The sequence below is a fragment of the Anguilla anguilla genome, chromosome 12 (genome assembly GCF_013347855.1).
Source record: "Anguilla anguilla isolate fAngAng1 chromosome 12, fAngAng1.pri, whole genome shotgun sequence".
In the NCBI taxonomy this organism is placed as follows: Eukaryota; Metazoa; Chordata; class Actinopteri; order Anguilliformes; family Anguillidae; genus Anguilla; species Anguilla anguilla.
Window position 1 is genome coordinate 32482537 of NC_049212.1, and position 23140 is coordinate 32505676.

The 23140-nt window shown below is 44.4% G+C and overlaps 1 protein-coding gene across 1 annotated transcript in view; it reads left to right on the top strand.

The window, feature by feature from the left end:
- LOC118210154 overlaps positions 1–23140 on the top strand; it is a 158747-nt gene that overhangs the window by 89424 nt on the left and 46183 nt on the right. The window contains exons 38-40 of the mRNA XM_035386094.1: positions 21452–21540; positions 22275–22479; positions 23001–23114. Of these exons, the coding sequence (XP_035241985.1) occupies positions 21452–21540; positions 22275–22479; positions 23001–23114 (408 nt within the window). The remainder of the gene's footprint in view (positions 1–21451; positions 21541–22274; positions 22480–23000; positions 23115–23140) is intronic.

The window sequence follows — 23140 nt, forward strand, 5'->3', positions numbered from 1 at the left end:
CACAGTCCCGGCCCACCAGTACAGGGACGGGCAGGTTCTCCACGACTCCTGCCCGGACGGCCACCGAGCCTCGGGGGGTGGTCATCACAATGTCAGCCGTGAAATACTGCTTAGTGTCCCCGTGAATACAGGCCACGGCAATTGCCTTACCTCGGGAGTCCCCCGCAAACTCCGGCCGGATGAGGGTCACCATACTGCCCGAGTCAAGTAGGGCCTCGGTATCCCGTCCGCCGATGGTTACCGGAAATGTTGGGGCTCTGGCTCCCTCATGTGCCCAGCAGGTGGTGATGTATCGGCACGGGAACACCGGGGGCTCCGACGTATCTGCGGTGGGCATGGGCTCATCCCGGTCGGGGCAATCCCGGGCAAGGTGACCTTCTCTTCCACAGGTATAGCACCTGCGTCTTTCCGGGGGTCCCCTTGGGGGCGCTGTAGGGCGCCCAAGCGGTCGCGGCTCCAGGGGTTCAGCCATTCTCCGGGCGGGGCCTTTCTCCAGCCTGTATCCCCCGGCTGTCCCTCTTACCGTGTCGGGTCGGCTGGTCCGCAGCATCTCCTGCGTGACCTGGTGATTCTCCAATAGGGCAATTAATAGTTCTAGTGTTCGGGGGCCCTGTTGGGCAACATACCTCTTCGCATCCGGGGGCAGGGCCCGGATGCACCGGTCCAGCACCACTCGATCCAATAGGGCGGGACCATCTCCTTCCACCAGCCAGCTCCGGGTGATGCGGCTCAGGGCTGTCACTTGGGCTCTCGCTGGCTGGCTGGGGCTATAGGCCCACTGGTGGAACCGCTGGGCTTTAGCCGGCAAGCTATAGCCATACTGCGCCAGAATGGCTACTTTGAGGTGGTTGTAGTTGGCGGCCTCTGCATCGGTCAGGTCCCGGCAGGCTTTCTGGGCCTCCCCGATCAGAAACGGCGCCAAGATGCCCCCCCAGTCTCCCCGGGCCCAGCCTTCTCGGTGGGCGGTACGTTCAAACAACTCGAGGTAGGCTTCTACGTCATCCTCAGGAGTCATTTTTGTCAGTACATCCCGCGGCGTCAGTTTGTTCTCTGACGGGCGGGTGACCAGGGCCGCCATGGCTGCCTCCAGCGTCTTCTGCGTCTGCAGCACAGCCTTAATGGCCTCCTCCATTTTACAAAAAAAAATTTTTTTTTTTTTTTTTTTTTTTTTTTTTTAGAGCTAGTTTCTGTCTGGTTCCGTCACCCCGTAGCGTGGAGTTAGCATGCCCGCATTCTCCACCATGTGTGAACTCTCTCAGCCAACGGGGGGTTGAGTGACGGAAGAACCAGCACGGTGAGGCAGAGGTAGTGTTTAACAAAAAGGTCTTTAATACTTGTAATGAGTGGGGGTAGGGGTAGGGGTAGGGGTAGGGGTAGGGGGAGCCAAAACCAACTAAAAAGTCTTCCCGGTCGGGGTATCAGTGCTCCGCTCCAGGTCTTCACACCCTCTTCTGGAGAGAAACGAAAAAAAGAAGTGGGTTAAGGGGGGGATAGGGCGTGGTCAGCCCGATCCGGGTCCGGTTCCGGTTCCTTGCTCCGGCTGCCGGCTGGTGATCCTCCGTTTCCAGCGAGTTAGCCCACGGCCGCTTCCAGTCTCTTCCTGGGGTAGAGTCGTCCAGCGTAGCAGCGACGAAAGACCCAGCAACTCTCTTTCCTTGGGTTGTGCTGGTCTATATAAGCCTGCCTGCTCGTTAGTACAAGCAGCTTCAGGTGGGCGCCGGCAGCCAATCCAGTGAGCAGTTGCAGGTGTGCAGCAGAGTGGAAAATTCCCCTTACCTTCCCTCTGCTGCAGCCCTGTCCATGGTGCTGCCGGTTGTCGCCTCAGTTGGTCTGCCGGGGGGCTGTCCAGGGTCCTGAACGTCTCTAGACAGGGGTTTGCTAGGTACCGCCCACTCACCACTTTTCCCAGCGGCCGCCGGTGTCGATGGGCTCGGCCGTCCTGGTGGTCTCGTGGGGAGCACCGATAAGGGATCGGGGCGCCACAGTGTACATGCAATGCCTCCTAACTACAGAGGAACATAATCTCATTTATTGCATTTGGGCGTAATATTCAAATGACAGTGTGAATGCTTTGGTGGACGCCACTCACGCGACCGAAAATTACTAACCGCAGCCTCTCTCACCTCCTCTCCTTCTCTTCTCTGGCTCCTGCAGGTGAAGGTGAACGGCCGTCCCTTCCACGTGTTCAAGCACCGCATGCCGGCGGCCACCGCCACTGCCATAAAGATTGCCGGGGATGTCATCATGCGGAGTTTCAACATCGAAATGGTGAGCGGTCATTTCGTATTCAGTTATACTTTAACGAATATATATCCAGTACATGTGTAGGCAGATGCTTTTATCCCACATCTGCTGCGTCTTAGTTACATTTGGTATCTGCATTTGGGCATTTGAATTTGTATCTAGGCATTTGTTGATATGACTGGATGGGGAAGCACATTGTTGCCCCTCCCCACGCCTGACTGATTTGTTGTTGTTGTTTTTCAGGGAATGGGTCTTACAACACTTCCCGGAGCAGCCAAGGGACCGGTTAGTATGAAAATGCTAGCCTCTCGCCAAACACATTTTGAGCATCTATACTTGAATTATGGCATGTGTTAGCATGAATGGATTACAAGGTACAATGTTGTTTGTTCTCGTTAAAAGGCAAAAGAAATCGAGAAACCGATATGTGAAGTTCCAGCACGTCCAGCGAAGAAGGAGCAGGTAAGGGTTTGTGCAAAAACGACGACTCCACACCACATGCACACACACACATACAGGCATGCACGCATGCAGAAACAAACCATTTCTCTCTCACACACATATCTCAGTCCATCAGTGTTTTACACACTGACTGTGCTACTTCACTACTCATACCCCTCCATGTCTTCATCTGCATTCTGTTGCTATAAGCCAACAATTTTGCAACCTCGGTCCTTTTGAACCTTTTGAAAAAAATCAAAAAATTTTCAGTCACTTTTAATGAAATAGTTCTGGGTAACTGAGTTAACTGCTTTAATTGGTTGATACATTCAGTGCCACAATGTCCTTATAGCTCTCCATGATCTGGGTTATGAGCCACTGCAATAGTCAAACTGCTCTGTATTAATCCCAGTGTTTGTGTTGTACAGGTCAACCCAAATATGGAGTACATCTACGGCGGTCTGAGGTGTGGGATGTCGCTGTACTTCAAGGGAACTGTTCCTCAAGATGCCAAAAGGTGAGGAGCTGGCCATGGAGGGTACTGCAGGGCAGCGAGTGGGGCTAGACACATAGTATTGCGGTGGGAGAATGAACGAGGCTTCATGGAACCAAAAATGGGCAGAACTATACTGGGCTTTTAGTTAATCCCAAATTTCACCAGTCCCGTTATGCTGTGGAGAGCATCATCCATTCACTTTTTTGAGTCAAGCCAGCGCTGACTCAAGAGCATTGTTAATGATATCATAATATTTCTGTCGCCTCCCCACAGGTTCAACATCAATCTGCACTGTGGGTCGGCCCAGGACTGTGACAACGCCTTCCACTTCAACCCCCAGTTAGACTCCAATGTGGTGGTGTTCAACACCATGCGGAATGGTGGCTGGGAAAAAGAGGAGAGGCCCAAAGAGATGCCCTTCCGCAGGGGAGAGGACTTTGAGCTGGTCTACAAAATCACTGCAGAGGGCTACCAGGTCAGACAGACAGGAACTGTGTGTGTGTGGGGGGAGGGGGGGGATAGAAAGATGAGGAAAATTATGCAAGGTGGGGACCCTTTTCTGGTCTCCACAAGTTCAAGAGGCTGTTTTAGGGTTGGGAATTAGGGTTAGGGTTACAGTTAGGTTAAGGTTAGGGTTAAGGTTAGGCATGTAGTGGTTGGGGTTAGGGTTAGGGTTAGAGGATACGGAATTAATGTAAGTCAATGGGAAGTCCTCACAAGTATAGCAATACAAACGTGTGTGTGTGTGTGCGTGTGTGTGTGTGTGTACTTCTATCGCATATTTGTATGGTCTGATTAATTCAATCCCTTCTTTCTTCAGTGGAATGTAATCTCATTTTGCGTATGGCATGATGTTCAATAAACATATTGAATGTTTTGGAATAAATTTTTTTTTTTTAAATCTTATCCTTTGTTGACTCCCTGCCTTATTCTCTGGCTCTTGCAGGTGAATGTGAACGGTAATCCATTCTACTTCTTCAAGCACCGCATGCCGTTTGAGGATGTGACTGCCATAAGGTTCGTTTTGGATGTCAACATGGAGATCATCAACGTCATAGAGGTAAGAAGGAGCAATGTACATTCCCCATTTGAAATAGAGAATTTGGTTTTAGCATATGCTCTTATCCAGTGTCACACACGGCTCATTTTTTACATTTAAGTATTTTGGCATTTGCATTTGCTTTTACACTTTTGTTTCTGCGTGTAAGCATTTGTATTTGACATTTCTAGATTTGATTGGATTTGGAGGTGTATTGCGCTGTTTTTCTTCACTCTCTAACTGAGTTTATTTTTCAGGGAGGAGAAGGAGGCCTGCAGGGGTATCTTACTCAAGGAAGGATTTTGGTTCCTGTGAGTATGCCTCTCATCACACACGCACACTCACTCAAACTCACACACACACACACAGATACACACTGTGACACACAATGAGTCAACTTTGCGATGGTCTGCTTTAAATGATTGTTCAATTAAGTTCTGATTTACAGAAAACCCAGCAGACCCTGCAGTTTTCCAGCACCAGGATTATGAACCTCTGCAACAGACCAACTGCCCTGTATTAATCCCAATGTTTGTGTGGCGCAGAATGAAGACTCGTACACAGGGACAATCTATGGTGGTTTGAGAGAGGGAATGTATCTGTACTTCCGGGGGACTGTGAACCAAAGAGTCGAGAAGTAAGGAGACCCCTACTGGCCATTGAGGGCCCTGCATGGAAGACTATTTTGTGTTAGACAAATGAATGCATTTTTGGGGAACAACAGGCTGAACTATTATACTTTCAGCAACTCCCTGAGTTTACCAGATCATTATGTTCTGCAATGGGATGCACAATCCTTTCATTGGTTAAGACAAGTCAGTTAGTTACAGCATAATATAGGCCCAACGAATTGTGCAGTTCATGAAACCACGCTCACTCATCGCCAGTGCAGTTCTCTCACTGCATGACTCTGTGGTCAGTGTTTAACTGCATTGAACGTTATTGGCAACAATATTTATTTCTTTCTCTTTTTTTATTTTTAGATTGAATATAATTAAACCGCTGGTCAAAACAAGGCTCAGAGTTGCTCTAAATTTCAACACACCTGTATCTAACATCTCTCACACCCCATATTTTCCCCATCAGCATTTGCCAGTTTTTGTTGATCAGTCTTCTTTCTTCTCTGTTGTACAGTATGGGATTTCTCTGGTTGGAAATTAACTTTAGATGAAGAGTGTTACGGTTGCTCTCAAGCCCTCGCAAACACAACAAAGCCAAAACCAAGGCTTTCCAAAAAAACAACCAATAACTTTATTCAACTACCCATAAAAGATACTAAAATAGCTGCAAAACACAAGATAAAATGAAGACCCGGCCGTGGTCGAGAGGTGAGGAGAAAAAGCTCCCATCTCTTGAGAAGCCGACTCCAGGCTTCTTAAAAGGGCACCGCCACAGGTGCTCTCAATTACCTGTAACAAGACACACGCATGTGTCCAAACGGCCAGCGCCCCCACCTGAGGCGGAGGGACGCAACAAAGAGGCATCGAGTTTAAAAGTATCTCCAAAAAAATGCTCACATAAATTGAGTCAATGAATTTGGAAGAAGTCAGCTGTGAAAAACTGTTAATCGATCAATAAGCAGCCTCTTTCTCTGCTTGTATTTTCTTTGAGATTTCAGAGGAAGAATCGACACATTCTATAGATCAACAAGATGCTAATCTCCATATTCTTAGCATTACAAATTCTGGCTCCCTTCCAATGAAGCAACAACAAAATGATTAATCTTCTGAAAATTAACTTAGGGGCTTGATGAAAAACAATACTGTGAAAAGAGATGTTTGGACTGTAATAATGCACCAGTCACTCCTGTCAATTACCAGAATCTCCCATTGTATGAAGCAGCAAGGTCTGAAAGACTAAAGACAATTTCCAGAGCTTCATATGTTGACATTTTCACTCTAAGGGAATCCTTGATAAAGTCACCTTGCTCTCTGTCTCCCCCTGCAGTTTCAGCATCAACCTGCAGTATTCTCAGCAGAGAGGCTGTGTCAAAGCCATGCACTTCAACCCTCGGTTCAAGTACGACCCAATGGTGGTGTTCAACACTCTAACAAGGAGGAAGTGGCAGAGGGAGGAGATAGTCCATCGCATGCCCTTCTGTAAGGGGGAGAGCTTTGAGGTTCTCTTCTATGTTGACAAAAAGGCCTACCGGGTAAGATAGACATCGACTGTGTGTGTGTGTGTGTGTGTGTGGTGCGTGCGTCTACACATGTATTTGTCTTTACTTTTTACTTTTAATATTTATGCGTGCATTGTGTGTGTGTGTATGTGTGTGTACTCACATTTGTCTGTTTTGTGTGTGTGTATATATGTAATAGCTTCTTACTCCAGAGGAATATAATATAATTTATTGGAATGTGTTGGCATGATATTCCACAGAGAGAATTAATGCTTTTGACAAATAAATAAATAACAGAAATACTGAATAACTGTCTTCGTCTTTGGTTCCTGCAGGTGTATGTAAACGGCTGTCCATTCTACACGTACCACCACCGCGTACCATTGCAGCATGTGAACGTTATCAGAATCGAAGGGGATGTCTCCATGGATACTGTCGACATCATCGGGGTCAGGAGGCAAAGTGTTCATTCAACATTTCAATTTAGGAGTTTATGTTGAAGCCTTTACCAGATTTCTCAAACAGCAGACATTTTATTTTTTTTTACCATTAATCATTTGGTTATTTTAAGCATTTGTATTTGTATTTGTATTTGTGCCTTTGTGTTTTTATTCAGGGGTTTGTGGATAAGACAAGATTAGGTGTAGATTGTTTTGTGTTGCCCTACCCACCCCTAACAGACTTTGTGTTTCAGGGAGGGAAAGGAGGTATGGCGTGGTATCGAGGCCTACGAACGATTTTAGTTCCAGTAAGTACACTGGACTCCAGACACACACACACACACACACACACACACACATTCCTTGTCTCTTTCTTTTTCTCACTCACTCCCCCACACACACCACACACACACGCACATCTCAGTCACTCTGTGGTTTTAACACTCTGACTGTGCTACTACATTACCCATGCCCTCCATCTCTCCATCTGGATTCTGTTGGGAAAAAAAAGGAAAGTTTTTACAACTCTGATCCTTGTGAGCCGCAGGGTGTGCTGGTTTAGACCCAATAAACCAGGCGATGACACTTAAATGTCTGAGTCACTGCTTTAATCGATTGGTCAATTCAGTGCTGATAGACAGTTCAGACCCTCTGTGTTTATACACACTGACTGTGTTACTACATTGATCACAGCCCTCCACCTGACTTCACTTGCAACTGACAGATAGATTTAAACCCTGGTCTTTGTGAGCCACAATGTGTGCTGGTTTTTGTTTTTGCTTTAAGATTGCCACACCTTTAGATCAAAGTAAGTTGAAGAGGTCAGCTGTCAGTGAGTTCAGCTGCTTTTTTTGATTGACCAATTAAGTGCAGTGAACCCCCGCAAGACCCAACGGCTCTGCAGCACCAGGGTTATGAACCACGATTAAAGAGAAACCGCTTAATCCCTGTGTTTGTGTTGTGCAGAAAATCCCACACGTGGAGCCTATCTTTGGAGGCTTGGTGGTTGGGACATATCTGTACTTCCAGGGGATGGTTCCAAATGACATCAACGGGTGAGGAGCCATGGAAGTTACAACAGGGAATGGGGCTCAAATACTGTTGTGTGGAGATAGAATGAATCAGGCTTCATGGAATCAAAGTTGGTTGGAAGAATTATAAGATCTCAGTGACTCTTGATTTCACAAAATCATTTTCTTGTTCTACACGGAGCAAAATTACTTTGTAGGCTAAAACAAGTCGGCGATTGACAGCCCACTATATCTCCAAAAATTATTCAGTTCACCAAAACCTCACTCTCCTATCCCAAGTGTAAAAAATTTACTCTGCACTGGATATAGAATAGCAAATACACCCACAAGCAGCTAATTGTGGGAGGCCAGAGCGATGGCAGGTGATTTTGTTGGAGATTGTGTGGCTTTACGCTAAGGGATCAGATTAATCTTCCTGGTTCTTTGTCACCCCCAAACCCGTCAGGTTCAACATCAACCTTCAGTGGGGGCAGATGCCAGGATCTGTCATAAGCTTACATTTCAACCCTCGGTTCACGCCCTCTGAGGTGGTGGTGTTCAACACCTTCCAGGATGGCAAATGGGAAAATGAGGAGAGGGTCAATCAGATGCCCTTCCGTAAGGGGAAGAGCTTTGAGGTGGTCATCATCGTCACCACAGTGGGATACCAGGTCAGAAGGACAGGAACGGTGTATGTGTGTGTACCTGTGGTCTCATTGTACAAGTGAACATTGCACGTACGTGTACATTTGGTTGTGTTTGCATTTAGTGTGTGTACTGTGCGCATACATATAAGGCCTCCTTACTAGCAAAGGGTATAATCTCATATGCTGAAATAGAGCATAACATTCAAATTACAGTCTGAATGTTTTGGAGGGAAAAAAAGAAAATGAAAAGAAGTTTTGAATTTCAACCTTTCTTGACTCCTTGACTTCCTCTCTGATTCCTGCAGGTGGTGGTGAATGGTCGTCCATTTTACTTGTTCAAACACCGCGTGCCGGTGTTCCTCGTGAGTGCTCTGAACATCGGTGGGGACGTATCCATGCAGACTGTCCACATGATTAATGTGAGGAGGAGCAGCGTGCATTCTACATTTAAATTTAGCCATTTGCTTTTACGCGTTTAATGCATCCTGCCTTAACATCATACAGCACACATACTTACATTGTCAGGCATTTATATTTGCATCTAGGAATTTGTTATTGCTTTTAGAGATTTGTTAGACGTGATTGGATGAGGACGTGCATTCTTTTGGTGATCCCTCATCCACCTCTGACTGGGTTTGTGTTTCAGGGAGTCCAAGGAGCCTTGGAGGGTCATCCAAGTCTTGGAAAGATGGTCGTTACTGTGAGTAGTCTGGTCTATCACCACGCACACACATCTACAGCCCAGTCCTTCTGTGTTCTTACTCACTGATTATGCTACTACATTACTTACTCTCTAAATCTGTATGCCATTGAAGACCAACAGACCATGGTCTTTGTGAGCTGCAGGGTCTGCTGTTTTTGTTTTTGCCATAAAATAGTCAATACCTTTAGACCCAACAAAGCAGGTGATGTGACATTACTCTGTGATCAGCTGCTTTAATTGATTGAGCAATTAAGCTGTGATTGACAGTGAACCCCCCACAGATCCTACAGCTCTCCAACACCAGGATGATGAACCACTGCATCAGAGAAACTGCTCTGTATTAATCCCAGTGTATGTCTTGTGCAGAAAATCCCACACGTGGGGCCCATCTACGGCGGTTTGAGGATGGGCATGGCTCTGTACCTCCGGGGAACCGTTCCCCGAAATTTCAAGAGGTAAGGAGGCAAAGGAGAGCTCTGCAGGGAATGGAGCTGAGGCATGAAACACTCCAAATTTATTGATCTTCCTAAAATACAGTCAGGGGCATGATGAAAGATAGTACTGTGGTAAGGGACGTTCTGTACTTTACTAAACCTAATAGATTTGTCTGTACTTGAGAAGCAGACAGGATTGAAGAACGGAGAAGGACTGTAAGAGCTGAGTACTTTTTCTCATGACTCAGTGGAATCTGTGATAAAGACTCCTTGCTATCTGTTGCCCCCTGCAGGTTCAGCATCAACCTGCAATTAGGACAATCGAATGAAAGTGACATTGCTTTACACGTCAAGCCCCTATTCGATACCAAAGTGGTGGTGTTCAACACCTATCGGAATGGCAAATGGGAGAATCACGAGAAGTCCACTGAGATGCCCTTCCGTAAAGGAGAGGACTTTGAGATAGTCTTCTTAGTCATTGCACAAGGCTTCCAGGTCAGAAAGACAGGAACTATGTGCTTGCAAGCATATGTGTACATGTACTTTTTGTTGTATGTACTGTGAGCTTCATAATGTTTGACATATTTTTCATGCTTTAGCTTTGTACTCCAAATGTGTAAAAAGTGCTGTAATTTCTACATGACAATATCAAAGTGTATAAAAAAATACCCTTAAATAGAAGCTGAGAATGTTCACTTTAACCACATGTAAATTGTTTGATTACAAATCTAAAATGTTACATGAGTACAGAGCCAAATAAAGAAAAACTAGGCCTTTGTCCCAAACATTAGAGCTCACTGTATGTGTATTGTACGTGTGCATGTTTTTCGCATTTGTATCTTGGTGTCTGTATTTGTATTTGTGTGTATTGTGTGCATTCCATCTAATTCCTTCTTACTTCAGAGACATTCTATCTTGTTTACTGGACTAGTGCGTTATATACAATTGACACATTAAATGCTTTGGAGAGAAAAATAACGGATTAATGGAAATTTTCAACATCAGCCTTTCTTGACTCCGTGCCATCCTCTCCGATTCCTGCAGGTGAACGTAAACGGTCGTTTGGTCCATGTCTTCATGCACCGCATGCCGTTGGAGCATGTGACTGCCATAAGCATCTATGACAACGTCACCATTCAGACCATCAACATAACTGAGGTGAGGGGAAGCAGTGTGCATTCTACATTTAAATTTAAGCATTTGCGTTTTAGTAGACTTTTAATAGATCCTCTTTCGTAGTGTCTTCCACAGCATGTATTTTTTACATTTAAGCATTTGTATTTGGTTTTAGATATTTGTATTTGCATTTATCCATTTATTAGACATGTTTGATTCAAGAGGTGAACTGTTTTGCGGTCCTTGATCCACACCTAATGTTTGTCTTTTAGGCTGGAAAACTAGGCATACTGAGACACCCAGGTCTGGGAAGGATGACGATTAGTGTAAGTGTGCCGGCCTCTCACCAAACACCTATATAGTATGTGAATATGCTCATTATTTTTGTCTCTCTCTGATTCCCACTGTTTTTACATGCTGACTGCATTACTACATTATTCACATCCCTGCATCCTCCAATTACCACGAACCACTGCAACAGACAGGTTGTTTTGAAATTAATCCTAGTGTTTGTGTTGTGCAGAGAATTCCATTTGTGGGGACCATCCAGGGCTGTTTGAGAACAGGGATATACATGTACTTCCGAGGAAAGGTTCCCGAACAGATCAAAAGGTGAGGAGGTTACTGCAGGGCCAATGGAGGGTACTGCATGGATTGGGGCTGAGACACAGTATAGCGGTGGAGTAATGACTGAGGCTATATGGAACCGGAAATATGTCCCTCAGGACGACTGTGAGAGCACAGCATCTGATTGGGTCACCTAAGCCGCGTTTCCACTGCAGGAACTTTACCCCGAAACTAGGAACCTTTTGAGGAACTCAGTGCGTTTCGACCGCAGGAACTAGAGTCTAAATTAAATTCCAGGGGCTTTATTTTACCCCCAAAAAAGTCCCTGCTCGGGGGGTAGTACTTTCCAAAAGTACCAGAACCTTTGGGGTGGGGCGCAAGCGCTGAAAATTTCTGGTTGGTCGACTACTTGCAGTGTTTAATTTCAACCGCCATTTTTAAAAATCTGCAGCCGCAAACCGATTTATTTTCATAATAACTTGAAATCAAACTTGTATGTTATGCGGCGCCTACTTTTGTGGTTATAGCCTGCCAACGTCTTGGAATTATAACGTGTGCTCTTCTGTTCTTTTCTTGCTTTAGTATTCGTTTTATAAAATGCTAAGCATTCGTGCTGGGACAGCATATTACGTACCAAAACATTCAAATGGTTTAATTCGGTTGCTGAATATTTTCTTCCGGATTTTCTTTGTTAGCCCGTTGTAATTGACTCAAAACATTTGATACAGTTATGTGAGGTATGCGGTAGTTATGCGTAATTTACATTGGTGATACAGTAAAAGCAAACTGGAAATCACCTTCCGCACTTTTTGTCAGGGTAAAATAACAGGTTAATTCTAGTAATTGTCCCTTTTGCTTTTTCAGACTGCCGTAATTTTACTCTGCCATTCTTCAATTCCACAAAAAGACCAGGAAGACTATGGACTAATTTATGGTGCATGGTTCGCATCTGGAGGGCACACTTCGCTGCTCGGCTAGCAGTAACTTTGAAGGAAAGCAAACGGTGGCTGTACCACTGCTAATTTAAATTTTCAAGTCCGAGTTTTCGTTCTATTCTTGTCATTTTGCGATTAGCCTATATGGAATTGACGATGAAAAAGTAATCAATTCAACAGCAAATTGTTTACAACGTGTGCATGTTTTCTGCTGTTGTTGCCAGTTATTTGTGGAATGTGAATGCATTCTGTCGCCTCGGATGTCAAGTCATGAAAGTGAATGTTCGCATAAAAACATAATGAATGTGTTTGAGAGGATATATAAAACAGTTACAATCTGACTATTTGGCCTGTTATATCCTATTTGTTGCATAACAACGGTCCAAGTTCAACTACCAACGACAGTTTTGCTTGACAACGGTAAAATATGCCCAAACGGCTGCGGAAGAATATTTCAATTTCAGGTGATTAAATTGATAAAAATCAATAAATACAAAAGTAACCATATATAGTCATTGTTGGTAACCCGTTGTATATAAGTGGAATAAACCCCTCCGTGCTGTCCCGGTTATTAGAAAATAATGTAGGCTACTTTGGGGGTAGTGTGGAGTCACAGAAGAAATCATAGGACAGATGGACCAACGACAACGTCGCTTTTTCATACGTCAGTGGGCTAATTTGCCTAACCTTCGCGGGACTTTAGACCGCGGTGGAAACGCAGACAACAATGGGCTGAAGGAACCTTTTAGTTCCTTGAAAAGTAGTTCCTGGGACTAAAAGTTCCGGGTACTTTTGATGGAAACGCGGCTTTAGTAGAACCTGTAATAAGACCTCCTTGCTCTCTGCTGACCCCCACAGTTTACACATCAACCTGCAGTATGGGCAGCTGCCAGGATGTGACAAGGCCTTACACTTCAACCCCCGGTTCGATCCCGAAGAAGTGGTGGTGTTCAACAGCTTCAGAAATGGCAGCTGGGAACAAGAGGAGAGGGTTCATCGAATGCCCTTCTGTAAGGGAAAGGACTTTGAGATGGTCATCATTGCCACGCAACTGGGCTACCAGGTCAGAAAGATAAGAACTCTGTGCATGTGTATTGTGTGCATGCATGTAATGCCTCCTTACTACAGAATCGAATCTAATTTACGCGAGTAGAGTATGGTGTTGACAAACAACATTTTTTGGAAAAATCAGAAATCTTGACCAGCAACCTCTCTTCATAACCAACCTACCTACCTCTCTGGCTCCTGCAGGTGATCGTAAACGGTCGTCCATTACACTTGTTCAGGCACCGCATGCCGGTGGAACATGTGAATGCACTGGAAATTGATGGGGACGTCTCCATGGAGTCCCTCCACCTGATCCGGGTGAGAACGAGCAGCAAGCATCCTACATTTAAATTTAGGAATTTCCCTTTTGACATTGATCCTTTTATGTGTGTCTGACACAGTAAACCATTAAAAAAATTTTTTTTGCATTAGTATTTGCATTCTGGCATTTGAATTCACTTTGAATTCATAGTTCCATTTAGGCATTGTAGACATGATTGGACTTGTAGATGTATTGTTTTGTGTTCCTCTCCCACCCCTAACTGAGTTTGTGTTTCAGCGAGGACATGCGCTTGCAGGTATAGGAAGGATAGTTGTTTCCGTAAGTATGCTGGCCTCTCTCTACTCACAAATACACGCACACAATCTCACAGCTATTCACATGCATACACATGTTCTCCCTCTCTCTTGCTCTCTCTCTCCCTCACTCTCTTACTTTCAATTTCTGACACAAACATTTCAGACCCTCTGTGTTTATACACACTGACTGTGTTACTACATTACTCACACCCCTCCATCTGACTTCAGTTGCAACTGACAGATAGATTTAAACCCTGGTCCTTGTGAGCCACAATCTGTGCTGGTTTTTGTTTTTGCTTTAAGATTGTCAAACATTTAGATCGAGGTAAGTAGAAGAGGTCAGCTGTCAGTGAGTTCAGCTGCTTTTTTTGATTGACCAATTAAGTGCTGATTGACACTGAAACCCAGCAGACGGTACAGCTCTCCAGCACCAGGGTTATGAACCACGATTACAAACAAACTGCTTAATCCCTGTGTTTGTGTTGTGCAGAAAATCCCACATGTTGGGCCCGTCTATGGTGGTTTGAGGACCGGAATGTTTATGTTCTTCCGGGGAACCATTCCACAACAGATTGACAGGTGAGATGCCCCTTCCTGACCATGGTGGGTACTTCCGGGAAAGAAGCCGAGGCCCTGAGTCATTGGTAACCAACCCTGTTCCTGGAGATCTACCATCATGTAGGTCTTCATTTCAACCTTAATTTGGCACACCCGACTATACTAATCAGTAACTAAACAAGTCCTCTAGCTGTTAAATGCGGTGGGCTTTGTCAGGGTTGGTGTGAAAACCTTCAGGATGGAAGATCTCCAGGTGCACGTTTCCATCAGTTGGTTACCACTGATTTAGTGCATCCTGTAATAAAAGCTTATTGCTCTCTTTTGCCCAGCTTTGCCATCAACCTGCAGTATGGGGAACTGGAAGGCAGTGACATTGCCTTGCACTTCAACCCCCGATTCGATTCCAATGTGGTGGTGTTCAACACCTACCGGAATGACCAGTGGGAAAAAGAGGAGAGGGTCTATGATATACCCTTCAAAAAGGATCAGAACTTTGAGCTGATCTACATTATCACACCAAAGGGCTACCAGGTTGGAAAGACATGAAGTGTGTGTGTGTGTGTGTGTGTGTGATGGCAACAGGTGGCTGGTGGCAGGAACACCCAACAGCAATTTTGTAACATCTACCACCTTTTTTAAGATCTAAGAGCACAGCCGACACCTATTGTAACTACCGACTTTAATGTAGTAGATGCACAACATAATAATGTAGTGGAAACTCTGGACTATGTGTTCAGTCTGTACAGTTAAACTGGCTTACAAACAAACAAGCACTGCTTGGAGGCAGCACTGCTATCTAAATCCAAAATGAACCTCCAAGTTCTCATGTCATTATTGTGTCCTTTGATGTCACTTTTGTATTCAAATGTCATACATTTAATCCTCTTTACTGTTTTGTCAGAAATAAAAACAACTTGAAGAGGTATTTTGAATATTAGCCTTTCTTGATTCCTGGCCCTCCTCTCCGGCTCCTGTAGGTGGCCATAAACGGTCGTCAGTTCTACTTCTTTGAGCATCGCATGCCAGTGGATCACGTGAGCGCCGTGAAGCTCATTGGGGACATCTCTGTGCAGACGGTCGACACAATTGGGGTGAGGAGGAGCAGCCTGCATTCTGCATTTAAATTAAGCCGTTAATTTTTTTTGGCAATTCAATCATCCTGTCATATTATGTTTTACACAGTACAGATTATATGTATTAGTTTTGTGTTTGCGTTTAGGTATTGGTATTTGTATTTTAGTATTTGTATTTCCTTGTTGACTTTTGACTATGCATGTAAGCATTTGCAGATGTGTTTGAATGAAAAGGTGCATTGTTTTGTGTTCCCCCAGCCACCCCTAAATTAGTTTGTGTTTCAGGGAGAAGTAGACGAAGAAGAGCAGGAGGGACTTCCAGATTTCGGAAGGCTAGTCATTAATGTGAGTACGCTGGTGTCCACACACGTACACACACAAAAGACAGACACACGCACGCACACATGCACATCACATGAGACATTTGCGGGCGCACACACACACACCTATGATCTTTCCAGTTCTTTCATGATTGGTTGCTGGTTTCAAGTGATGGGAACCAGGTGGTCCTGGGAGTGGGGCTATGCCCGTGTGATTTCTTTATAAGCTCAGGGAAATGCACATGGGGGGTGTGGAAGACAGGTGTAATGGCAAGCTAATGCGAAAGGGTTTTCAAAACCCTTGGTGGCGTTTTGTTGAGTTTGCCTCATTTAGAGGAGTCCCGGGGACAAGATGAGACCCGGTGAGGCCCGAAGATGTAAACGGCCGCTTTTGAGTTATCTTCATGCCCGTAAACACGCCACAAAGCCACCAAAGCACTTGCAGGCACCTTTGAGATTTTTCTGTTTTTTTTTTTATCACACCGGTGTAAAACCAAATAGCACTTGCACGGAAAGTTCGGACTGACTTGGTCTCATTAAAAAATGAAAAGAAAAAGAGAAACAAAACTGAACTAAACCTAACCATAAACATAAACAGCAGAAGCTCTCCCCCTCAGATGGGGAAATCAAATTGGCCAGGGAAGTTGTACGTAAACCCCACGCTCAGGACCGGGTTTGATTCCTGCACCAGTTATTAATTTTCTTTCTAGCTAAAACCTTGCAGTACCCATCATACACAGACAGACAGACTTAAGCATACACACACACACACACGCACACAGACACACGCGCACACACACACACACACACAGACACACGTGCGCGCACACACACACACACACACACTGACACACACACACACATGCACAATTATACAGACACATACATGCAATTTCTCACTCGCATCTCAGTGCCTGTGTTTTTCCACACTGACTACGTTGCTACATTACAGACACTCTTCCATCTCTCCACCAGCATTCTTATTCTTGTGAGCTGCTACAAATGCCGGTTCTTGTTTTTGACTTAAAATCATAACCCCCTTTAGACCCAATAAATCACGTGAGGAGAGATTTAACTGTAAATAGCAGGTTCAATGGATTGGTCTATTGCGTGATGACTGACATTGAAACCCAGCTAACCCTACAGCTCTCCAGCACCAGGGTTATGACTAACTGCTACACACAAACTGCATTGTATTAACCACAGTTTTTGCTTTTGCAGAAAATTCCACATGTGGGCCCCATCCACCGTTGTTTGAGGACGGGGATAGCTTTGTACTTCCAGGGCACGCTTCCCGAACAGACCAACAGGTGAGGAGCCCCTGCTTGCAGGGAATGAAGGAGGCTCTGTGTAACTCAAAAGGAGAGGACATTAGGAATGCACTGCATTGGAGTTTTACATAAATCAGAAATCAGAATGTCTTCTGAAGGCAGTAGTACTTGTGACTGGTTCTATCAGACGCCCAATCAAAAAAAGAAGGAGGCGGGGCCTTTATTCAACATGTCTGGACAGCAGCCTCATATGCCCAAGTGGCAGCATTAGCTCCTTGTAGATTTTAGTGTTGTGGTTACCGTTCACCAAATACTTTCCATTGCTCTCTATTTCACTCACTTAAAAAAAGTAAAAAATAAATTCAATAACACGTCAAGATGGTTGATATTATTCAGTTCTGTCCAAGAGAAAGGGGTTTGGGGGAAGGCAATCTTAATTTCAGTTGTTTTCAAATGTTTGTCATTTAAATTTCACTGATGTCCCTCATTTAACAAAACATAAAAATGGGTCATTTGCCCTAACCTAATATATTTATGTCTTGATGGGAGATCAGACTTGCACTTCTTCCACCTACTCCTTGTCCTGATTGATAACATGTAATGTTGCCCTCAGAAGGCATTCTAGTCATTGACAGTATATAAATGGACGACGAGACGTCGCTATTGTCAATGGGCGAGAGTGGAGGTTGATTGTATGACTTCATGACTGGCCTCTGATGCAATGGATACTGGGAATGAACAAGATTGCACAAGCACCAGGTCTCTGGTTTGTCATACAAATTATGTACTCCTTGTAGTAACTGCGCTGTAGAATTAGTTTAGCAAAATCATCATGATTCACAAATCATCCTAGACATTTTGATATATGAAATTATTCCTCATATTCTTGAAATAACTTGCTATTATATGTAGTGTCGATGATAGTTTTTCACTTTCCATACAGCAAACCTCCATCAGAGTGTCAGGATTTTTAGGGAGCTTATTCTTCAAACATTACAGCACAGTCCTCCGTGGTTGCTGATTTATGAAGTAATTATTTGCATATGGAAAATGCATGGGAGGTGGGGTCAGGCACACGGGAGGGAGGGGTCTGGCCCACAAGGAGGAGGAGTCAGGCACACAGGGGGGAGGGGACATATGCACAAAGGTAACAGAATGGTCTGGGGTCCGACTGGTGTTTAGGGTCTGATGATCTTTTAAAGATGTAATAGAAAACAGAGCAGTTTGTCTAGCTGCCCAGTAGGCTAGGGCCATGAGTGTGAATTTAATGTGAGCTAATACAGGTAGCCAGTGGAGGGAGCTGAGAAGGAGAGTGACATGGCTGAGCCTGGGGAGATTGTAGGTCAGTTGAGCAACAGCGTTCTGGACGAACTGCAGAGTCCTAATGGCGGAGACAGCGAGGCCAGCAAGGAGGGAGTTGGAGTAGTCCAGGCAAGAGAACATGACTACAAATGCGTGGAACTATCATATGTGACTTCCTGATTTCACCCAGTCATTTTGTTGTTTTGGGGATCAAAATTTTTAAACCGGTTGAAACAAGTTGGTGATGGACAGCTCACTACAGCTACACCAACCTGAAACCAACACTAGCAAAGAAGTAGAGAGGATTGAAGGAGTATTGTAAAAGGTGTGTATCTTTGCTGGTGACTCGAAGCTGTAATAAAACCTATTTGCTCTCTGTCACCCTATACAGTTTTGCCATCAACCTGCAGTTTGGGCAAACAGAAGACTGTAACAAAGCCTTACACTTCAACCCCCGGTTCACGCCCTGTGAGGTGGTGGTGTTCAACACCTTCCGGAATGGTAGCTGGGAACAGGAAGAGAGAGTCTTCAAGATGCCCTTTACTCCAGGGGAGGAGTTTGAGATCATCATCCTTGTCACATCACAGGGCTTCCAGGTCAGAAAGACAGGAACTGTGTATATAACTCTTTATTTATACATATGTATGCCTTGTGTGTGTGTGTGTGTGTGTGTGTGTGTGCATGTTTGCATTCACTTAATGTCTCCTTACTGCAGACAAATAATAATCCTGTTTATTGGAGGAGGGCAAGATATTCCATTGACGGTCTGAATGCTTCAGAAGAGAAAAGTAACATTAACAGAAATGTTGAATCATCATCTTTTTTGACTCCCTGCTGTCCTGTTCGGCTTCCGCAGGTGTATGTAAATGGTGAAAAGTTCTATCTGTTCCTGCACCGCATGCCCATGGAGCTTGTGAGTGGCATAAACATCGCTGGGGATGTCTCCATGGAGACCATCGACATGAAACAGGTGAGGTGGAGGGGAGGAATTTAAGCATTTAAGAAATGTTCATCTTCCACTGCGCACATTTTTGTAATTAAGACAATTAAGACTGCATTTTATTTTTGTGGTGTTTGTATTTACATTCAAGCAGTTGTGTTTACATTTAGGCATTTGCATTTGAATTTTTGCATTTGTGTTTGCATTTAAGAAGTTGTAGATATGTTTGGATTAAGAGGTACATTGTTTCATGTTCACATGCCCACTCCTATTTGGGTTTGTGTTTCAGCATGAACCAGAAGAAGTGGAGAAGAAGCCAGAAGAGAAGGTGGTGCTTCGTGTGAGTATGCTGGCCTGTCTTCTTGCATGCATACACACACACATTTTCTCACTCTCTCTCTACACACTGACTGTGCCACTACATTACCTACACATCTCCATCTGTACTATGTTGTAATGGGCCGATGGATTCACAACCCTGGTCCTTGTGAGCTGTATGGTTACTAATTTTTTTTTTAAATTTATTCCATTAGACCCACTAAACCTGATAGGATGAGTTAACTGTGTCATCAGTTGGATATAGTGTTTGATAGATTACATGATGATTGGCAGCAAAACCCAGTAGACCCTACAGTTCTCCAGCACCAGGTGTTGTGAACCACTGCGACAGACAAGCTGCTCTGTATTAATCCAGGTTTCTGTGTTGTGCAGAGTATCTCTGATGTGGGACCTATCTATGGCGGTTTGAGGCCGGGAATGTCTATTTACTTCAAGGGAACAGTTCCCAACAATGCCAACAGGTGAGGAGCTGGCCATGAACAATACTGCATGCAACTGGGCTGAGGCACTATTTTGAGACGGGAATATGAACGCGATGTCGAAGATCCAAAAATGTGTGACAAGGAACACTACTGTGGCATTGTGCATCCTGTATTGTAATAATGTACCAGAAACTCTTGTTACCAACAGGTAAATTGTAGTATCTTAGCTGGCGACTCAACAAAAACTAATTAAATCTTCCTTTTTCTCTGTCGCACCCGGCAGGTTCAGCTTAAACCTGCATAGTGTGGAGCCTGAAGGCTATGACAACATCTTCCACTTCAACCCCCAGTTCGATTCCAGTGTGGTGGTGTTCAACACCTTCAAGAATGGCGGCTGGGAAAATGAGGAGAGGCCCACTGAGATGCCCTTCCATACAGGAGAGGACTTTGTGGTCCTCTACATCATCACCTCAGAGGGCTACCAGGTCAGAAAGACAGGAACTATGTGCTGGCAAGCATATGTGCATTTGTACTTTTTGTATATATGTGCACTGCATGTGAGAGTGTGTTTGTGTTGATGTGTTAGCATTTGCATTTGTGTGTATAATGTGCATACATGTAATACTTGCTTTTTGCAGATTAATGTAATCCCATTTGCCGGAATCGGCCATGATATTCAATTGATAGATCATTTACAGAATCGTTTATAGAAATTATAAATCACAGCCTTTCTTGACTCCCTTTCATTCTGCCTGGTTCCTTCAGGTGAAAGTGAACGGTAATGACTTTTACTTCTTCAAACACCGCATCCCATTAGAGAAAGTGGCTGTCATAAGGGTCTTTGGGGATGTCTCAGTGCAGATTGTTAACATCATTGAGGTGAGTTGGAGCAGAGTGCATTCTACATTTAATGTATGCATTTGAGTTCAGGCACTCAACAGATCTTCTTAGAATGTGTCTCATATAACACCCATTCTTACATGAGAGCATTTGCACTTGCCTTTCGCCATATGTATTCACATTTAAGAATTTGTATTTACATTTGAAATACATTTGAATTGATTTAGAGGTGCATCATTTTGTGTTCCCCAAACCACCACTAACTGAGTTTGTGTTCCAGGGAGGACAAGAGGGCACACCAGAACAACTAAGTCTAGGAAATATTGTGGTTAATGTAAGTATGCTGGTCTCTCACACACAAATACACACAGTTCAGTCCCTCTGTATTATTATGCACTGACACCCTTCCATCTCTCCATCCAACCAACAGATTGGCAACCTTAGTCACTGTGAATCACAGGGCGTGCTAGTTTTTTGTATTAAAATTGGAAGCCCCCATTGAACCAGTAATCCAGTTGAAGTGAAGTGACAAACTGCTCTGTATTAATCCCAGTGTTTGTGTTGTGCAGACAATCCCACATGTTGGGCCCATCTACGGCGGTGTGAGGAAGGGGATGTATCTGTACTTCCGGGGAAAGATTGATGATGACATCAGCAGGTTAGGAACCATCTACTGGCAATTGAGTGCAGACTGGGGCTAAGACACAGGGCTCATTCCAATTGCTTATTTTTGCTTCCTTGCATCCTGTCCTCGCTTAGCTTCACCCATTGGAGAATGCAAGGAAAGGACGCAAGGATGGAGGAATTGAGGAAATGTGTATTAGGCAAATGGCACGTCCTTGTTCAGTCAATCATTTATACTTCCACAAAGGATGTGCTTGTGTTTCCTTGCTCAAGCATCCTACAGGAGCCTCCATGTTCCACCCTCCTAGCTGAGGCTGAGCACATTCCACATGTTTAATTGATGCCACACACTGAAGTCAGTTGTGACTCGCTGTTGATTTAGAATGAGTGTTTCAGCAGCCTGGTTCCCTCTTGCTCTGATGTTTTTTGCTTGCATGTTTAACAGGATGATACCCCATTTTCGGTAGATCATCCAGATATACACATCCGTGCATTGTTGACATTACAAGTTCCATCTCCCTACCAATGAATTCAGAACAATCCGATTTGAGGCATCTTATGTGCATTCATTTAGAAGTGTGATGAACAATATGGGGGTAAGGGACGTTCTGTATTTTAGTATACTTTGAGAACTGCTCATACCAACCAGGCCCTGTATTTAAGATACAGAGAGAACTTAGGGAGCGTGACTGTTAGAGCTGAGAATCTCATCTGGTGACTCACAGGAACCTGTAATTAAACTTCCTTGCTCATTGTTGCCCTCTGCAGGTTCAACATCAACCTACAGTATGGGGAGAAGGAAGACTGTGAAAAAGCCTTACACTTCAATCCCCGGTTTGAGCCTACACAAGTGGTGGTGTTTAACACCTTCCGGAATGGCACCTGGGAAAAGGAGGAGAGGGTTGATGAGATGCCCTTCACTAAGGGAGAGGACTTTGAGCTGGTCATCAATGTCACTCCAAAGGGCTACCAGGTCAGAAGGATAGGAACTGTGATTATGTGCATGTGTGTGTATTTGTAATTCGTTTGTATATTTGTGTCTTTCCATTTTTGTTTTGGATTTGCATTTATTAAGTGCATACAGGTAGTGCCTCCTTTCTCCACATGAATGTAATCTTATTTTCTGGAGCCGTCCTGAAATAAACCCATATTGGCACATAGGCACAGGTAATTGCTGAGTATCTTCTCTGGTGAAGTTCTGCCAGAACAGAACTGTACTGCAGCCACCTTCAACTCCTGCTTGTTTCAGGAGCTAGTTTATCTCTCCACACAAATGGATATGTAAATGATAATAATAATGTTTTGAACCCTGCTCTGACGTCACCACATATGCATCTGTGGATGTGGTCTATGTGTTAATACAGGCCTGTACTGGAGTAGGGCGTGATATTGTACTGACCGTTTGAATGCTTTGGAGCAAAACAATATATATAAAAAAATGACATTGATTGAGATTTTGAATGTAATCCTTTCTTGACTCTCTGGCTTTTACAGTTCATCGTAAACGGTCGTCTGTTCTATTTGTTCATGCACCGCATGCCAGTGGAGCAAGTGAGCACCCTGGCCATTGATGGGGACATCTCCATTGAGTCCATCAACACGATTGGGGTGAGAAAGAACAGCGTTTATTCTGT